A 15,448-nucleotide genomic window follows, 5' to 3' on the forward strand; every position below is an offset into this window, starting at 1 on the left:
TTAGTTGAAGTACTTGTGAGGTGCCTGCAGTTTGGACTGCATTTTATTCCCCATATTTTACATTTTATTCGGATGCTGCAGTTATGAGAAGTAATTCGCTGCTCTAAGCAGCACTGCACTGCAACAGCGCCGGGAAGACTCAGTAGGAGAATCATGGGAGTGGGGAGAAGCACATGACGCCTGAGAACGAACTTGATAGGCAGTCGGTGCACTGGGGAATCACAAGTGTTCTGGTGCAAATCTCAGACCTTTCTGTATCAAATGTTAGTTACCAAAGTCCACTGTTAGCTTTGCAAATACTAGGAGGAGCCTAGGACCATCAGCGCTTTGATACAATAGTATCAATATGCAGTAAACCGGTTAATTTAGTAAACAAAGGAATGCTCTTAAATTACCGAAGATGTACGAAGAGCTACGAAGTATTACAATGTAAGCAAGAAATATCGGCTGCACGGCAGTCTTGCCTGTAGGCGACAGAATGTACTCGGAGTCCTGTCACATGTGATAGTCGACGAATAATTTTTTGAGATGAATCGCTTTAGACTATTAAACTGTAACCGTCTTGCGCTGGTCGCTAGTAAATGCACCGTAGTGGCGTTCATTAATTTCTTTACATGAATGGCTTCAGGACTGTTAAACTGTAACCATCTTCCGGTTTTCGCTAATGAATGCATCGTAATAGCGTACTGAGACTTATTTCAAGTAAATTAGCTACCTTCACTCCCACTTGTAGTCACTAATCATCTGCTTGCATCTTCTGAAGAGACACAGTGCACTGCAAGAACGGCTTCGATGGACAATATAAGCGAGAGATTCACAGGAAACTGTTAGGAAGATTTCCCAGGAGCCGATTCATTAAGATTATCCTAGAAGGCCTTAGCTTAACTCGTGCAGTCTCGGGTGGGAAGGCATGAACAGTCATAGTATACCGTACCTTCAACACTTTCTGCAGAATCGCGCCAAAACTGGTTACCACGAGGGTATCTAGAATTCACAGAAAATGGTGGATCTCAGAAGTCTACTACGCTAGGGTATGTACGAAAGTATATGGAAAAATCTGTATACGACTATTGTATATACCATGGATGGGATTCATGTGCTGGTATAATCACAGCAAACGATAGATCCTACGATATTTACTGCATTAGACGATATTAGTATAATCATTATGTAAGCCTCGATGTCCATTTAGCTCGACTAAACGATGGTTAAATTCTTTGTAAATCTGTTGCCGGCCGCGGTGGTCTCGCGGTTCTAGGCGCGCAGTCCGGAACCGCGCGTCTGCTACGGTCGCAGTTTAGAATCCTGCCTCGGGCATGGATGTGTGTGATGTCCTTAGGTTAGTTAGGTTTAAGTAGTTCTAAGTTCTAGGGGACTGATGACCACAGCTGTTAAGTCCCATAGTGCTCAGAGCCATTTGAACCATTTGTAAATCTGTTGATGTCCGCCGCTCGTGGTCTCGCGGTAGCGTTCTCGCTTCCCGAGCACGGGGTCCCGGGTTCGATTCCCGGCGGGGTCAGGGATTTTCACCTGCCTCGAGATGACTGGGTGGTTGTGTTGTCCTCATCATTTCATCATCATCCAGGAAAGTGGCGCAATTGGACTGAGCAAAGATTGGGTAATTGTACGGGCGCTGATAACCACGCTGTTGAGCGCCCCACAAACCAAACATCATCATCAATCTGTTGATGTCATTTAGACAGTTTAAAGGTGACTGAATAACTACGATTCGTGAGCATTCATTTCCTAATGAGGAAAGCATACTGTAAAATTCCTATGTAAGCAATCTACAACAATGTTGTGGAGAATCCACAGTGTTTAAGAGTTTCAGTGACAAAGGAACGATGTTTTCGTTGTGTCACAGATCCTGTTATGTGATTGGTTGAGAGATGCAAACTCAGTAGCCGTTTTCTTGATCTAAGGGTTCACGATGCTAACATGAAGTATTTTATGTCTTTAGTAGTTATACTAACGGACTAGGAAAATGTACAGTTTGCATGATACACCACGTTAAAGATCTCTCCGAAACGCGTCATTATCCCGGTAAATGTCACGATCTTCCTCTCTCTATACCACCAGTGTGTGTGTGTGTGTGTGTGTGTGTGTGTGTGTGTGTGTGTGTGTGTTTGTGTGTGTGTGTGTGTTTGAGAGAGAGAGAGATAGAGAGACCAGGAAATTACATTGCTAAAGGGGTCCACAGTCGTGGTTGAGGCGGGAAGTGAGCCCTGACCTGTAAGTTACACTAGTAATGTAAATAAAGAGACCCACATGAGTTCTGTACTGATGTAGAACAAATGTTGACGTATATGTATAAGGGTACAAAGAATTTTTCGTTTCTTTAAAGTGCGAGCCTACCTTTGATACAGAGACTAATTTTTCATCCTTGGTCTGAGATCGAACTTTCGTTTGTGTGGAACGTTGTCCAAGGACATCACTACTCATAAGACTAGTAGTAGCACAACAGGCATTTCACCTCCTGACTGAAATTCGTTTCCTTATAATCTGTGAAAAAAACGAACTGCAGTTATGTTTGGCTGCCATGACAATAGGACGGCTATCTCTAGTAAACTTAGTGATTGGCTGTTTCCTTTTTAATGGTCGGTAAACAATGGGCTGTTGTCGGAAGATCTAAATGTGTGTACGTTGGCTCAGAAGGTCTCTGACTTGGCTATATTGGGTACATAGATCGAACCACAGTCATCGCCAAGTGTAGCTTAACCTGTAAGTTACATCAACAGGGGCCATAAATCATTACATATATTGACATATAATACAGACGATTCTGACAAGGAACTATCGCTATGGCCCTTCATTTGAGGGCCTGCTGTGTCTTCCACCAAGTGGGTTGCAAACATTGAACAAGTGTCGCTGGACGCAGCTGATCCTCGCTAAGCCACATTGCCTGCTCCAAAGACAAACTGTCTGTGGTAAAAGGGCGTGTGAAAGAAATTCCAGTGATGATAGTGTGGTCAGTGCCATATCTGTGCGGTCGCCGCGACAGAGGAAGTCATAAGCGCCACAGTCTAGTTTCTATGGCGTTTCACGTGTGTACAGTAACAGACAACGAGAGTTTGTAAGAAAATGTGAAGGCGGGTGGAGACAGGTAGGCACAAGCGCTGCACATTAAAATATACCGACGCGGTTATTGTCCTAGGAGATAAACCGTGCAGCAGTTTCCAACAACTTCTACACTCTTCAGGCATATTCGCGTGTCAAAATATTAAACGGCCAGCGAGTGACATGTGCAGAGTTGCAAAGCTTCGTCACAGCGATGCTGGAAAGAGATAATATTTTCCTTAAGGTTCACTGTGACCGTATTCGTTTGCTACGGCTCCAAGAGTGAACTTTATTTTTCGAAACCATGTAAACAGATGCAGTGGAGAAATACTAGAAGTGTCAACTGGTGCACTACGCCTCAAGTACCCGCTCAACCACTCTGATTTTAGTGTTACATAGTTCCTCTAAAAAAGACTCAATCAGTTTCCTGCTTTATCCTACGCCAACAGGAACTTTGGTTCCATCTTTAAAGGCGCTGGTGAGCAGACGTCAAACCTTAATCTTCCTTCAACACAAAACTATTGATTCCGTAGGTCAGGTCGCTAATTTTTGTTCCTGCTTTGTAACTTGACTGTGAGGCACCCGATTGCAATTGTGGTGGTGTTTCGCACTCGTCATTTGGCCGTCAAAGTAAGGAACGGTGGTGGTACAAGGTTCCTGATTATACAGAGTTTGCGCCACTGTCCTGGGTTAAAGTCCAAACATCTCTGCAGTGTCTCAGGGAGAGATGACACGCGCCGCTTCTTACGGTGTTCCGTCCGTAGGCTGGAGACATTAACTTCAGTGGCCTCCTTGAGAGGAGTTGGCTACGTACCGGCACGAGTCTCACCGTATCGCTTCTCTGGCCACAGTAACGAAGATGACACCACTCTATAAATGGTTCAAATGGCTCTGAGCGCTATGGGACTCAACTGCTGAGGTCATCAGTCCCCTAGAACTTAGAACTACTCAAACGTAACGAACCTAAGGACATCACACACATCCATGCCCGAGGCAGGACTCGAACCTGCGACCGTAGTGGTCGCGCGGTTCCAGATTGTAGCGCCTAGAACCGCTCGGCCACTCTGGCCGGAACTCTATAAATCGAGGTGACAGAAGTCACGGGACGGCGATATGCACACATACAGATGGCGTTAGCATCGTGTGGATGGGCAGAAGATAAAGAAGCACAGCATACTGTCATTTGTATTCAGATGATTCATATGAAAAGGTTTCTGTTGTGACTATGGCCGCAAGATGGCAATTAACAGTGTTTGCACGCGGAACGGTGGTAGAAGCTGGATGCTTGGGACATTCCAAGTCGCAAATCGATAGCCGGCCGGTGTGGCCGAGCGGTTCTAGGCGCTTCAGTCAGGAACCGCGCGACCGCTACGGTCGCAGGTTCGAATCCTGCCTCGGGAATGGATGTGTGTGATGTCCTTAGGTTAGTTAGGTTTAAGTAGTTCTAAGTTCTAGGGGACTGATGACCACAGATGTTGAGTCCCATAGTGCTCAGAGCCATTCGCAAATCGTTAGGGAATTCAGTATCCTCTGATCCACAATATCGAGAGTTTGGCGAGAATACCAAATTTCAGGCTTTACCTCTCCCCACGGACAACGCAGTAGCTGACGGCCTCCACTTAACGACCGAAAGCAGCGGCGTTTGTATAGAGTTGTCAGTGCTGACAGACAACCAGCGCTGTGTGAAATAACTGCAGAAATCAACGTGGGACGTACGAGAAACGTGTCCGTTTTTACTCTGAAGGGAAATTTGGGCGATAATGGGGTCTGGCAGGAGACGGCCGACGCCTTTGCTACCGGCACTACATCAACTGCCGTGCATGTCCTGGGCTCGTGGCCATATCGGTTGGTCCGTAGACGCCGCGAAAATCGTCGCCAGGTCAGACGAGTCCTTATTTCAGTTGGTAGGAGCTGATAGTAGGTTTCGTGTGTGGCGCAGAGCTCACGAAGACGAGGTTCAAATGGTTCAAATCGCTCTGAGCACTATGGGACATAACATCTGTGGTCATCAGTCCCCTAGAACTTAGAACTACTTAAACCTAACTAACCTATGGACAACACAGACATCCATGCCCAAGGCAGGATTCGAACCTGCGACCGTAGCGTTCACGCGGTTCCAGACTGTAGCGCCTAGAACCGCACGGCCACATCGGCCGGCACGAAGACGAGGATCCAAGTTCCCAACAAAGTACTGTGAAAGCTGGTGGTGGCTAGATAATGGTGTGGACTGTATTCACATGGCATGGACTGGATCCTCTGGTCGTACTGAAACGATCGTAATTGCAAATGGTTATGTTCGGCTACTCGGAGACCATTTGCCGCCATTCATGGGCTTTATGTTCTCAAACACGTCACAACTGTTTGCTATTGGTTTGTAGAACATTCTGTACAATTCGAGCGAGTGATGTGACACCCACATTACCCTACACGAATCTCATCGAACAATTATGGTACAAAATCGAGAGATGAGTACGTGCCCAAAATCCTGCACCAGTGACACTTCCGCACTTATGTACCGCTGCAGAGAGGGCGTAGCTTGATATTCCTGCGGGGGACTTGTAACGAATTGTTCTATTCATGTCAAGTCGAGTCGCTGCGCTGCACATGGAAAAAGGATATTCGACACGATATTAATAGGTACGCCATAACATTTGTCACCTCAGTGTACACATAGCCATTACAGTGTCGTATAGCCCACAGAAATAGCTGAAGGTATCACTCTGACACACCGAAAAGATACAGGACATTGTGCCTAGGGAGAAGAAAACCCTTTCTCATAAGGCGACCGTAACAAACTCTCTGAATGACAGTGAAGAGATAAGAAAACATAGACAGTGACGGAAAAAATCGCAACACTAAAAAATAATTATTATTACGTAATGACATTTCGGGAATATACTTGCCTGAAAATGATTAACACCTGCGCGACACAGGTTTTTGTAAGCGCTAGATAAGCCACCACAAATGTGAAATGCTCGTACATTAATAACCCGTGTAAAGACCAGAAATTTGAATGCAAGCATACAAACATGCATGCATTGTGTTGTAGAGGTGCCGAATGTCGCTCTGTGAGATGGAGTTCCGCTCCCGTAGCACTTGGTCTGTCAATACAGGTACGACTAATTGTGGTTGTGGATGACGTTGGGGTTCTCGTCTATGTGACCGAACAGGCCAAAGCAAAATGTCGACGCTGAGCATGTTGGGTTATAACAACGCTATGTGGGCGACAGTTGTCTTGTTGAAAAGAAAGCCCCGGAATGCGGTTCATGAACGACAGAACAGTAGGTGGAGTGCAGTCGGGGTGTGTGAGATAACCACGAGAGTACTCCATCTGTCATATGAGACTGCACACCAGACTGTAACTCTAGACGTACGTCGAGTGTGGTGGGGTGGTTGCAGTCCCTCAGCTGACTTCCTCCTAGCACACGGCCAACACTGGCGCCGAAACAGAACCGCTTTTCATCAGAAAACAGAACAGTCTTCGACTGTGCCCTCCAGCGAGCTTTCGCTTGACACAAATGGGGACCCAAATATTAATTTTTTCCGCAGATTCGGATGAGTTTTGTTTGTTGTTGGGTCAATATTTGTAAAACTCTAATTCCTCTCTCTCTCTCTCAGACCTCACCCTATGAGGAGACAGGGAGAGTTACTTTCCACGCAAGAATGAGGATATGGATTTTCTTGAATTACAGCGACAACAGCGAAGAATCATAATAAATTTTTAAGACAAAATGTACGTAGTTTTTTATGTAGAATATGATTCTGCATTAAAAACTGTGGGTTCCCATTTGAAATTTGAAATTTGCCTCCAGCCCCACCTCCAGGGGGTTGGGGTGGCGGGCTAATTTTAGCACGAGCAAATGTCCCCCTCGAAAGTAATCAACTTTGGATTCTACACATTTTTTCATGTGAAGCTTATATTTCGAATTATTCAGGTTTGTCAACGTAAACTTTACACCCTGTATATAGCAAACCGGATATCCATCCTCATAGTTGCGCTACTAGCGCCACTCTTACGCGATTGGTGCGAAATCTGAACAGCCATCATGTTTCAGATGCAATGAAATGAAATGATCGTATGTGCATTTATTGGCCGGGATATCCCCTTCGGGGTGCGGCCACCATATTGCAAGTCTTTTTAGTTGACGCCCTTTCGGTGACTTGTGTCTCATTGATGATGAAAATGATGGTGGAGGACACACAACACCCTATACCCTGCTGGGAATCGAAACCAGACCCACTTACGTGGAAGGCGGTAGAAACACGCCTACTAAACTTTAGTTTATGTCTCACAACTATTTCTTTCTTCGTCAGCGCATAGCTCAGGAATTGGTGCAACGGGAGTACAAACAATATCGTTTTAAAAAATATTATCTTTCTTTCCTTCTTTGCACCGACCACTGAAGGCAAACTCGAAAATCAGATCTAGTTGAGTAAGATAGTTGAGTAATTTTCAGTGCTTCACAACCGATGCAATGAAAACGTAGAACTAGAACATCAAGGGCCTGTGGATACTAGTAATAATATTGTTTTATCAACTCGTTATCCCAGATCAGTCATTAAATGACAATAAAAGTTGGTGATCAATCACAAAGTTGTATCAAGTACTGTCACTGGACACAGCGTGTTTGCTTCGTATACCGATACAATTATTTAAAAAATATTTACAGGTGCTGGTGGAGTAAAAAACTCTAAAATGTCTACAAAATATCCGTCAAGGCGTCAGCTCTCCATTTCACGAAGTTGCACAAACAAGTAGCGAGGAACAATGTTAGGGAACACATTTGCTCGTATAGGTTTTATTGAAACGGTTACTATTATTTAACAAGTTCACTCTTCAGTTTTTAGGTAACCGGTTCTACCTTACGAAACAGTCATCTACAGGTGAACGGGCTGCAAAGACAAATTATCCATTGTAGCTCACTATCATTCTCGTAAGCTTTTTATAGGTTAGAAAACTGTCTCAACACGCTTTTTAGGATGTATGACATTTATTTCGTTTGGAACCATCGTTATTACCATATTCGTCTCATCCTATGCCAAGTCATACTTTGTGTTCCATTTATGTTCGCACCGACACGTTTATCTAACCACTTTCACCGTCAATTATAGTAGGCTCCTCCTATGACACCTCTTTCCATAAATATTGGTGATCTCTCACATAATGTCTAATCAGTGTAAGAAACAAATGCATGACACAGTAATCGACTGCAGCAAAAGGAAACGACATTAAAGACAATTTGGAGTAACTACGGCCGAACTGAATTCAGACAACACAACTTTGCGGATAACCGAGGAGGAGCGTAACTATGTCCGCAATTATGTACTAATCAACTATTTCGTCATGTTAACAGAATCTTCCCTCGGTTCTTGGTAGAGCAACATTATAATAAATGAAGAGCACCAGTTTGCTTTTGTTCTACAGTATTAATTTTTATTACCGTAGAACAAAAGCAAACTGGTGCTTCTAATTTATTAACTGTCAGTCAAAGCCTCTGTTTCACTGGCGATAACTATTACTCTCATCAGCACCATTAGACATTCCGAAACCCTATCTTTCAATTCCTAATTACTACTACTGCAGAAGCGCTTTGGAATCTATATCGAACTCCTAAGACAGTAAAATCTCAAAATAAATTCAACTTGCAAGTCATTGGAATCTACCATAGCCGTGTTAAGCGAGATTATGTCACCGTTTTGTAGATGAAAGCTCATCGTAATGTCGAAGCTAACGAACGAGCTGATGACAACGTTATAGAGTCTACTCCGAAAGAGGTATTATTGTATATTGACCTCTCGTTTACGGAATTTATCCAAGCTATCAGAGATCCTCAGTGGCCGCAATAATGGAGATTTATATTTTGATTCAAATGAAGGCTTGAAACAAACATTCATCTGACAGTCGTATCGTACTCATGGTTCACTGTCCTTAACTACTATATACAATAAACATCCAGTGTTGCTAGGCTGAGCTTCAACAAGAGCACTCACTCAACCCATTACTAGGGAAATAATTTGTCAGATTTCTCTACTGCTTCAGCAACAGCAGCTCGGCGGGTAACGTTGACTGTACTTTTTCTTAGCTTGCGGGAAATACAGAGAACACAAAAAAAAAAAACGTATCTATATTAACTGATGATCTGAGTCTATAAACTGTCTTCAGTTAAATCTCTCTTCTGTGTAACTGCGTTTGGTGTTCAGAAGTATATTTCCAATGTGTACATTAAACTGTGACTGTGTCACGTAACTATGTCACGTAACTATGTCATTTTTTTTATTTGTGTGGAGTGAAAGAATAATTTTGTGCACTATTTGATCTACATTATTTTGTAGCTCATCTTTAAGTTACTTATGCAAAATCTATTCTGTTATACCATTAGTACAGCTTTGTGAACATCTTGTGTGATTTATGTATTGTTGCCAGGAACACACAAAATTCACACACACACACAAAAAGTACGACTAACATGGCCGTTGAGGGATATCGTTTGTACGGCATGAAAGTAACATTCCTCTCAAACAATTTAGAGAGGTAAAGTCTGAAACATAATACTAATTCCAAGATGAATACATTTGAAATTTCGATATATAAAACCTAGTTCACATCCCGTGATCCAAATGCGTTGGACAGACCGGAAGACCTTTTCAGTCATATAAAAAAGTACAAACTGAAAAATAACTTAGAACACAAAATACATCAAAATACGTTTTCAGTCCATAGCAGACAAAAGAACATAATATGTAGTAACATGTAATCACAATTTAATGAACTCTTCAAAAATATATCTCCGAAAAGGGCTGACTGTTTGAGGGTTGCTGATACAGAGGAGAGAGATTTATGGAAGACAGTTTATGGACTCAGTCTTCATCACTTTATGTTGAAACCTTTCTTCTGAATTCTATGCTTCCCGCAAGTGAAAATAATGAATTTAATATCCCACGAAGAATTGCTAGCGCTCACGCAATTGAGAAATCTAACAAATAATTCCTTTAGTGATGAGTTGAGTAATTGCTCTAATAGAAGTACCACAAATCAGCAGTAGCCACTCATGTGTCAGAAACGGGCCACTCTTTAAATGGTATAGAGACAGTTTCGAAACCCTGCACGTGGAAAAAATGGAGGAAACCGCAACTTCCTGCAGAAATTCGAAACAGCCATTCACGATAAAAAATTTTGCAGAGCTGTAATGACGCCAGACTGATCTAGAGGTGTAGCTAGAGTTGCCCAAACAGTAACTTTGGAAAAATAAAGGCAAGCTCCTCATGTACAGTGGTACTTCGAGTACAGCAGCTCACTACTACCTACCTCCAGACAGCAAGAGAAACTTCAGATGGACACAGGCGGTACCCACCGTTGAATAAGAGGACTCAGCCTGCTGTTGAGTTGCAGCGGATGATGTGGATGATTTTAAGTAAGAGGAAGACAGGGTCCAACGTGTATTTAATAAATACTTTACATTATTTTGTTTGATGAACGCCACAAAGTAAGTGTCAACAACCTGCTGTGGAGAGCATTTCTTCTTAAAACAGGTAACTGAAACGTGTAGGTACCATTAAAAATGTTCAACACAAGTAATGATTACTTATAGAGACCTGTTGAGTATATGCACGACCCTTGCATCTTATTGTGATATTTATTAGTGACTCACCGTTTTGTGTATTCTGCTTTTAATCTAACATTCACATGCTTCGTTTTGGTTATTACAGTTCTCACAGATAGTAGTGTGTAAATCACGTTGACTCTGTGGCTCCTAGACGTATAGTCTTAGGTTATTACCACGCATATCCTGCAGGTGTGCAAAAATTTGTTACACCAAGTGTTATTGTCACTAACGCTCGACACAGTGAGGCTGGTATCCTTAATCATTCTATTAGAGAGCAGCATGATTCTTCTGGGTAAGAACTGTATGTTTAATCAATAAGTTACATATGCGTAACATGAAGCAGTTAAGTAACTTAACAAAATTACATTCAGGTTTTATTGAATGAAGATCCGGTGACTCCCAAGTTTTAGGTATAGCGAAGCTGTGATATGTGATACTAAAGAAGAACTGACTACCTAGAAATCAACGGCATTTGCACATCGAAGTGTTAAATTAGTATTACTCAGAATGTTGTTAGCAATTGAAAAAATAAATAAATTACTTTATATTAATATGAGTCTAAAGCAGCGATGTATGGACATTGTACCAAACACTTACGACAGTTGTCGTTCGGAAATCGGGTGACGAATAGGATACAGCAAATGGATCAAAACTGTCATTTGAGAGACATTATGATGTCTTAATTTCTGTTACATTTTGCCACTTGCACCTTGAAATCAAAATGCTAATATTGGCACGTGTTGTGTACCTTCAAAAGTTACTTCAATTTTTCACGTCAGTCCATCAGTAGAAATGTATAAAAACCATTTAAATAATCACGATTACAGTAACACACCATGGGCATGCACATTCAGAAATAACTTTTATTTCCGCGGTGCCTCAAATTAGATACCAAGTAGAAAAATGTCAACTAAACAGTCGCCTTTGCTTGTGGTCTTTTGTTTGTACTTGTACGGTGATTAGGGGAGAAAAAGTGTAAGATGAGTGAAGATAAAAAACAAATTGAATCCGTTTATTGATAAAGAGGACAAAGGTTTCAGAAGCGGAAACTAACAGGTGATCTTTCATTTTAAGTATCTCAATAGTATTCCAGTTAGAGAAACTTCAGTGTTAATCCACCGCAGTATATGGCGAGTCTCACAAGCAGATTCTCTTTCTCCGTCTCTCTGTCTCACGCATGTATACACACACACATACTCATACATACACACACACACACACACACACACACACACACACATACATATTAATGCATAGGGCCTACATGCAGCCATACGTGCTGTACATATTAAATTACTGCTAAGTTATGTATATGAGCGATGATTGTGGTTGTGATAATGGTGGTGGTAGTCAAGGTTTTAGACCGATAAACTGCGGGTTCATTAACGCACATCATAGTTTGAACCAGAATTTTATTGGGGCATTTGAAGAAAGCTTAATATTGTTAGGTATGTGATATTTCCGCTAGTTCACTGGTAATTTAATTTGTTTCTTTCCAATACATGAAATGTCCCTCAGAAATATAATAAATGTAATTAATCATCTTTCGTTCCTAATTCCTTAACATCATGTCTTTGTTGCCTAAGCAGACAATTTTCCAAAATTCTGTAGCAGTTACGGTTTTTTAAAGGTTAATGCATTTTCTTCAGTTCCTTGTCTGTGAATCTGTTAGAGTAACCAGATTATTCACTTTTCAGGTACGTTCATATGGGTGTTTGCTAGTAATATGATAACTTGCGCTATTTACACAACAGCCCGGCAAATATTTGGTTTCAATATCTTGTCATTTGTTAATGTAATTTAATTTCCCCGGGAAGCTTTCACGCGACAGTACTATTTCTAAATATGTATTTCGAAAGCGCTTGCTATTCCACTGTAACAGTAAAGTATAAACATGTTTCATTCACCACGATAAAATTACATGAGGGCTCCCACATGGAAGACAAATTCAGTTTTTGTGGTGAATGTTTCAGAAACGTTGCTTATCCTTTGCACAGACCAATGGATATTGTTTCGAAAAATATCGATCGTAACGTATTAGCTACTAATTCCCATATTGTAAGTTATTGTCTATGGGCCCATCAAAATAATTTTCTATCGAAAAGGATATTGCTTCCGATGTATTAAGTTTTACATGTTACTCAGTCGGCAGTTTTAACATATTTTGATTTCCAGAAGTTACTATCTTCAGCAACAGTTACAGCTTAAGTAACTCTTTTTTTTCTGTGTGTTAAGATGGTTTGAGAAAAGATACGTAACATATTAAAAAAAATTTGTGGTAGGAGAGAGAGAGAGAGAGAGAGAGAGAGAGAGAGAGAGAGAGAGGCCATTGTTAAGATTAGGCACTTTCTAACCAAAGGAAACATTATTATAATTTTATGCATTTGATTTTGCTATAATTGAAACCTTGGTTTGAACACAACTTGAGGAAATAATTCCATCTTGGCTGAACGATACAATTCATCGCAGCGTCCTGTTCGAGAAACGTGGCGGAACACTGGCTTGACGGCTTACCTTCGTGACGGAGTATGGGAGGCAGCACCAGAGGCGGGCGGTGCGTGCGCGCGCGGCGGGCCCCGGCGCAACACTGCGCGCTGGAGGCGGCCGCGCCTGGGGGCGGTGGGGGCGGCGGGGGCGGACGGTGCGTGCGCGCGGCGCCTGTCCGCTGCGCTGCGCTGCGAGCGGTGCATTCCTGGCGGAGCGCCGACCGCGGACAACAAAGAATGCGTAACACTGTGCCCGCCCGCCATCCGGCAGCGGCCGGCAGCCACTGTGCGGCCCTCAAGTATGTCGCTCCGCAGGGCCGGCGAGCCCCGGCTGCACCGCGACGGCAAGGAAGCGGCATACTACGAACTGACAGCTATGGCTGCATCCCCAGGAACTTGGCGTTTGCTTGTCCTTAGGACGCAATTGATAACGAGCGAAGAAATGGTACTGTCGGAGCACAAAAACCGCGAATGTATTCCTGTTTATTTAAAAGACTCTGACTGAAAAGCTACCTCATTCTACCTTCCCCATCACATTTAACAATTTCCCCAATAATTTTGGCACGCAATAAATTCGCATTTTTTTTAAACATACAACTCACCTCGAACTCCTACAAGCTCCCCTAACTGAAGTCATTCACTCCCACTAGCCCATCGCTGTTACGTCACTCGTACCTATCCACTCCGAGTTCCCCTTCCTCACTCACTCATTCTTCCTACCTCATTGTCGTTACCTCTTTGTATCTCTTTCTTATTGTTTCCTGTGTCCCTCCACAGTCCTCTCCGTTTTGTCACACTGCTACAGTCTCCTGTCTTTGTCACTGTCTCGCTCTTGCTCCCCTTTGCTGCTAGTATCTCATACTTCCCTTTCTACTGCTGCTGTTTCTTTTCACTCTCACTATCCCTCTCTTCCTCGTTGTCATTGCCATATCCTCAGGGTCTCATTATCAGTGCCTCTCACCCACTTCCACTTCTCTTTCTCTTTATTCAGCCCCCACCCCCTGGACCTTGGCACTTTTTCCTTCAACCTTTCTCTAACACTGTTCTGTCACTGTCAGCTATGTTCATCTGCCACTAGGTCCCTCTCTTCCTCTCACATTGCTTTTGTCTCCTTTGCTCTTCCTATAGCACAACCACTGTCTACTATGTTTCAGTATTTAATACTTTTTCGACTCTTTGCCACTTCACACTGTTTTCTTCCCTCTCAACACAAAACTGAGAGAGTATGTTAACACGCAAAAATTTTTGGGCATTTTTTTAAAAAAATGGTGAGCTAAATAGAATGAGTTAGCTGGTACACTACTTTCCAGTAACACTCTTTTAAATAAACAGGAATGTATTCGCGTTTATTTTATATCTCCGTTAGGAGCAATTTTTCCCTGGTTCTCTTCTTTTGGCTTCTACAGGAGTCATGTGACTCATATGAAAGGAAGCGTACGGTTCAGCAAAATTTTGATAGTTTACTTATGTCAAACTGAAATAGTGCCATACTAATTGTATACATCAGGCGGGTTTTGACGCGTAAAAAAATGTTCACCCACCTCACTACTACAACATCTGGCTCCCAGATCGGGATACCTAGTTGATAACGGAGAATCTGTGAGCATATTTCTCCAGGGTATATAACTTTATAAACGACATTTTCGCCTCAGAGCGAACTTTATGTGTGCTTTTTACGTGTAAAACTAAGGCAAATTTGAATCTCTGTATTTCGGAAACTGATAAAGGTACGAAGAAAACTTACAAGGCTGTTCGGTATCTCAATCTTAGGAATTCATTGTAAAAATTTCAACCATTTGCTGTTTGTAGCCGTGTCGGAATCCATGACTTGAGTTTGGTACTCAAAAATCAAAGTTTGGCGTACTTTTCAATAATGGATAAAGATTTTTGAAAACGGGCAGATAGCCCTCCTAGACAAATACTTCAAAAATAAATCATTGATATGTGATCAACTTGCTGCTCTTATTTATTATTTAGATTTCAACTCACATCGGATATTACTTGCAGAACCATGGTAGATTTGAACCACTGTATTTTGGAAACGGATAAAGATATTAAGAAAATTTTCAAGGCTGTTCGAGATTTGGACCTTAGGATTATATCTTTCCATTTTCATCCAGTTACTTGCGTAGCCGTTTTAGAATTTTCAGCTGGGTTTTGGTACGCTGGTGATGGCGAAAAAGCGAAGAAAAACTTTTTCTCGGAGTTGTCCGACAAACCACCTGTGAAATAATGGTGCCTCCATAAATCCCACCACTGTTGTTGTTGTGGTCTTCAGTCCAGAGACTGGTTTGATGCAGC

General features: G+C 42.3%; 1 protein-coding gene across 1 annotated transcript in view; it reads right to left on the reverse strand.

Annotated features, from left to right (window-relative positions):
• Window positions 1-13,351, reverse strand: part of LOC126095653 (sterile alpha motif domain-containing protein 1-like) — a 90,350-nt gene extending 76,999 nt beyond the window's left edge. The window contains exon 1 of the mRNA XM_049910412.1: window positions 13,176-13,351. Coding sequence (XP_049766369.1) covers window positions 13,176-13,351 — 176 coding nt within the window. The remainder of the gene's footprint in view (window positions 1-13,175) is intronic.
• Between the last annotated feature and the right edge of the window lie 2,097 nt (window positions 13,352-15,448).

Source organism: Schistocerca cancellata, chromosome 8, assembly GCF_023864275.1.
Source record: "Schistocerca cancellata isolate TAMUIC-IGC-003103 chromosome 8, iqSchCanc2.1, whole genome shotgun sequence".
NCBI classification, from domain to species: Eukaryota; Metazoa; Arthropoda; class Insecta; order Orthoptera; family Acrididae; genus Schistocerca; species Schistocerca cancellata.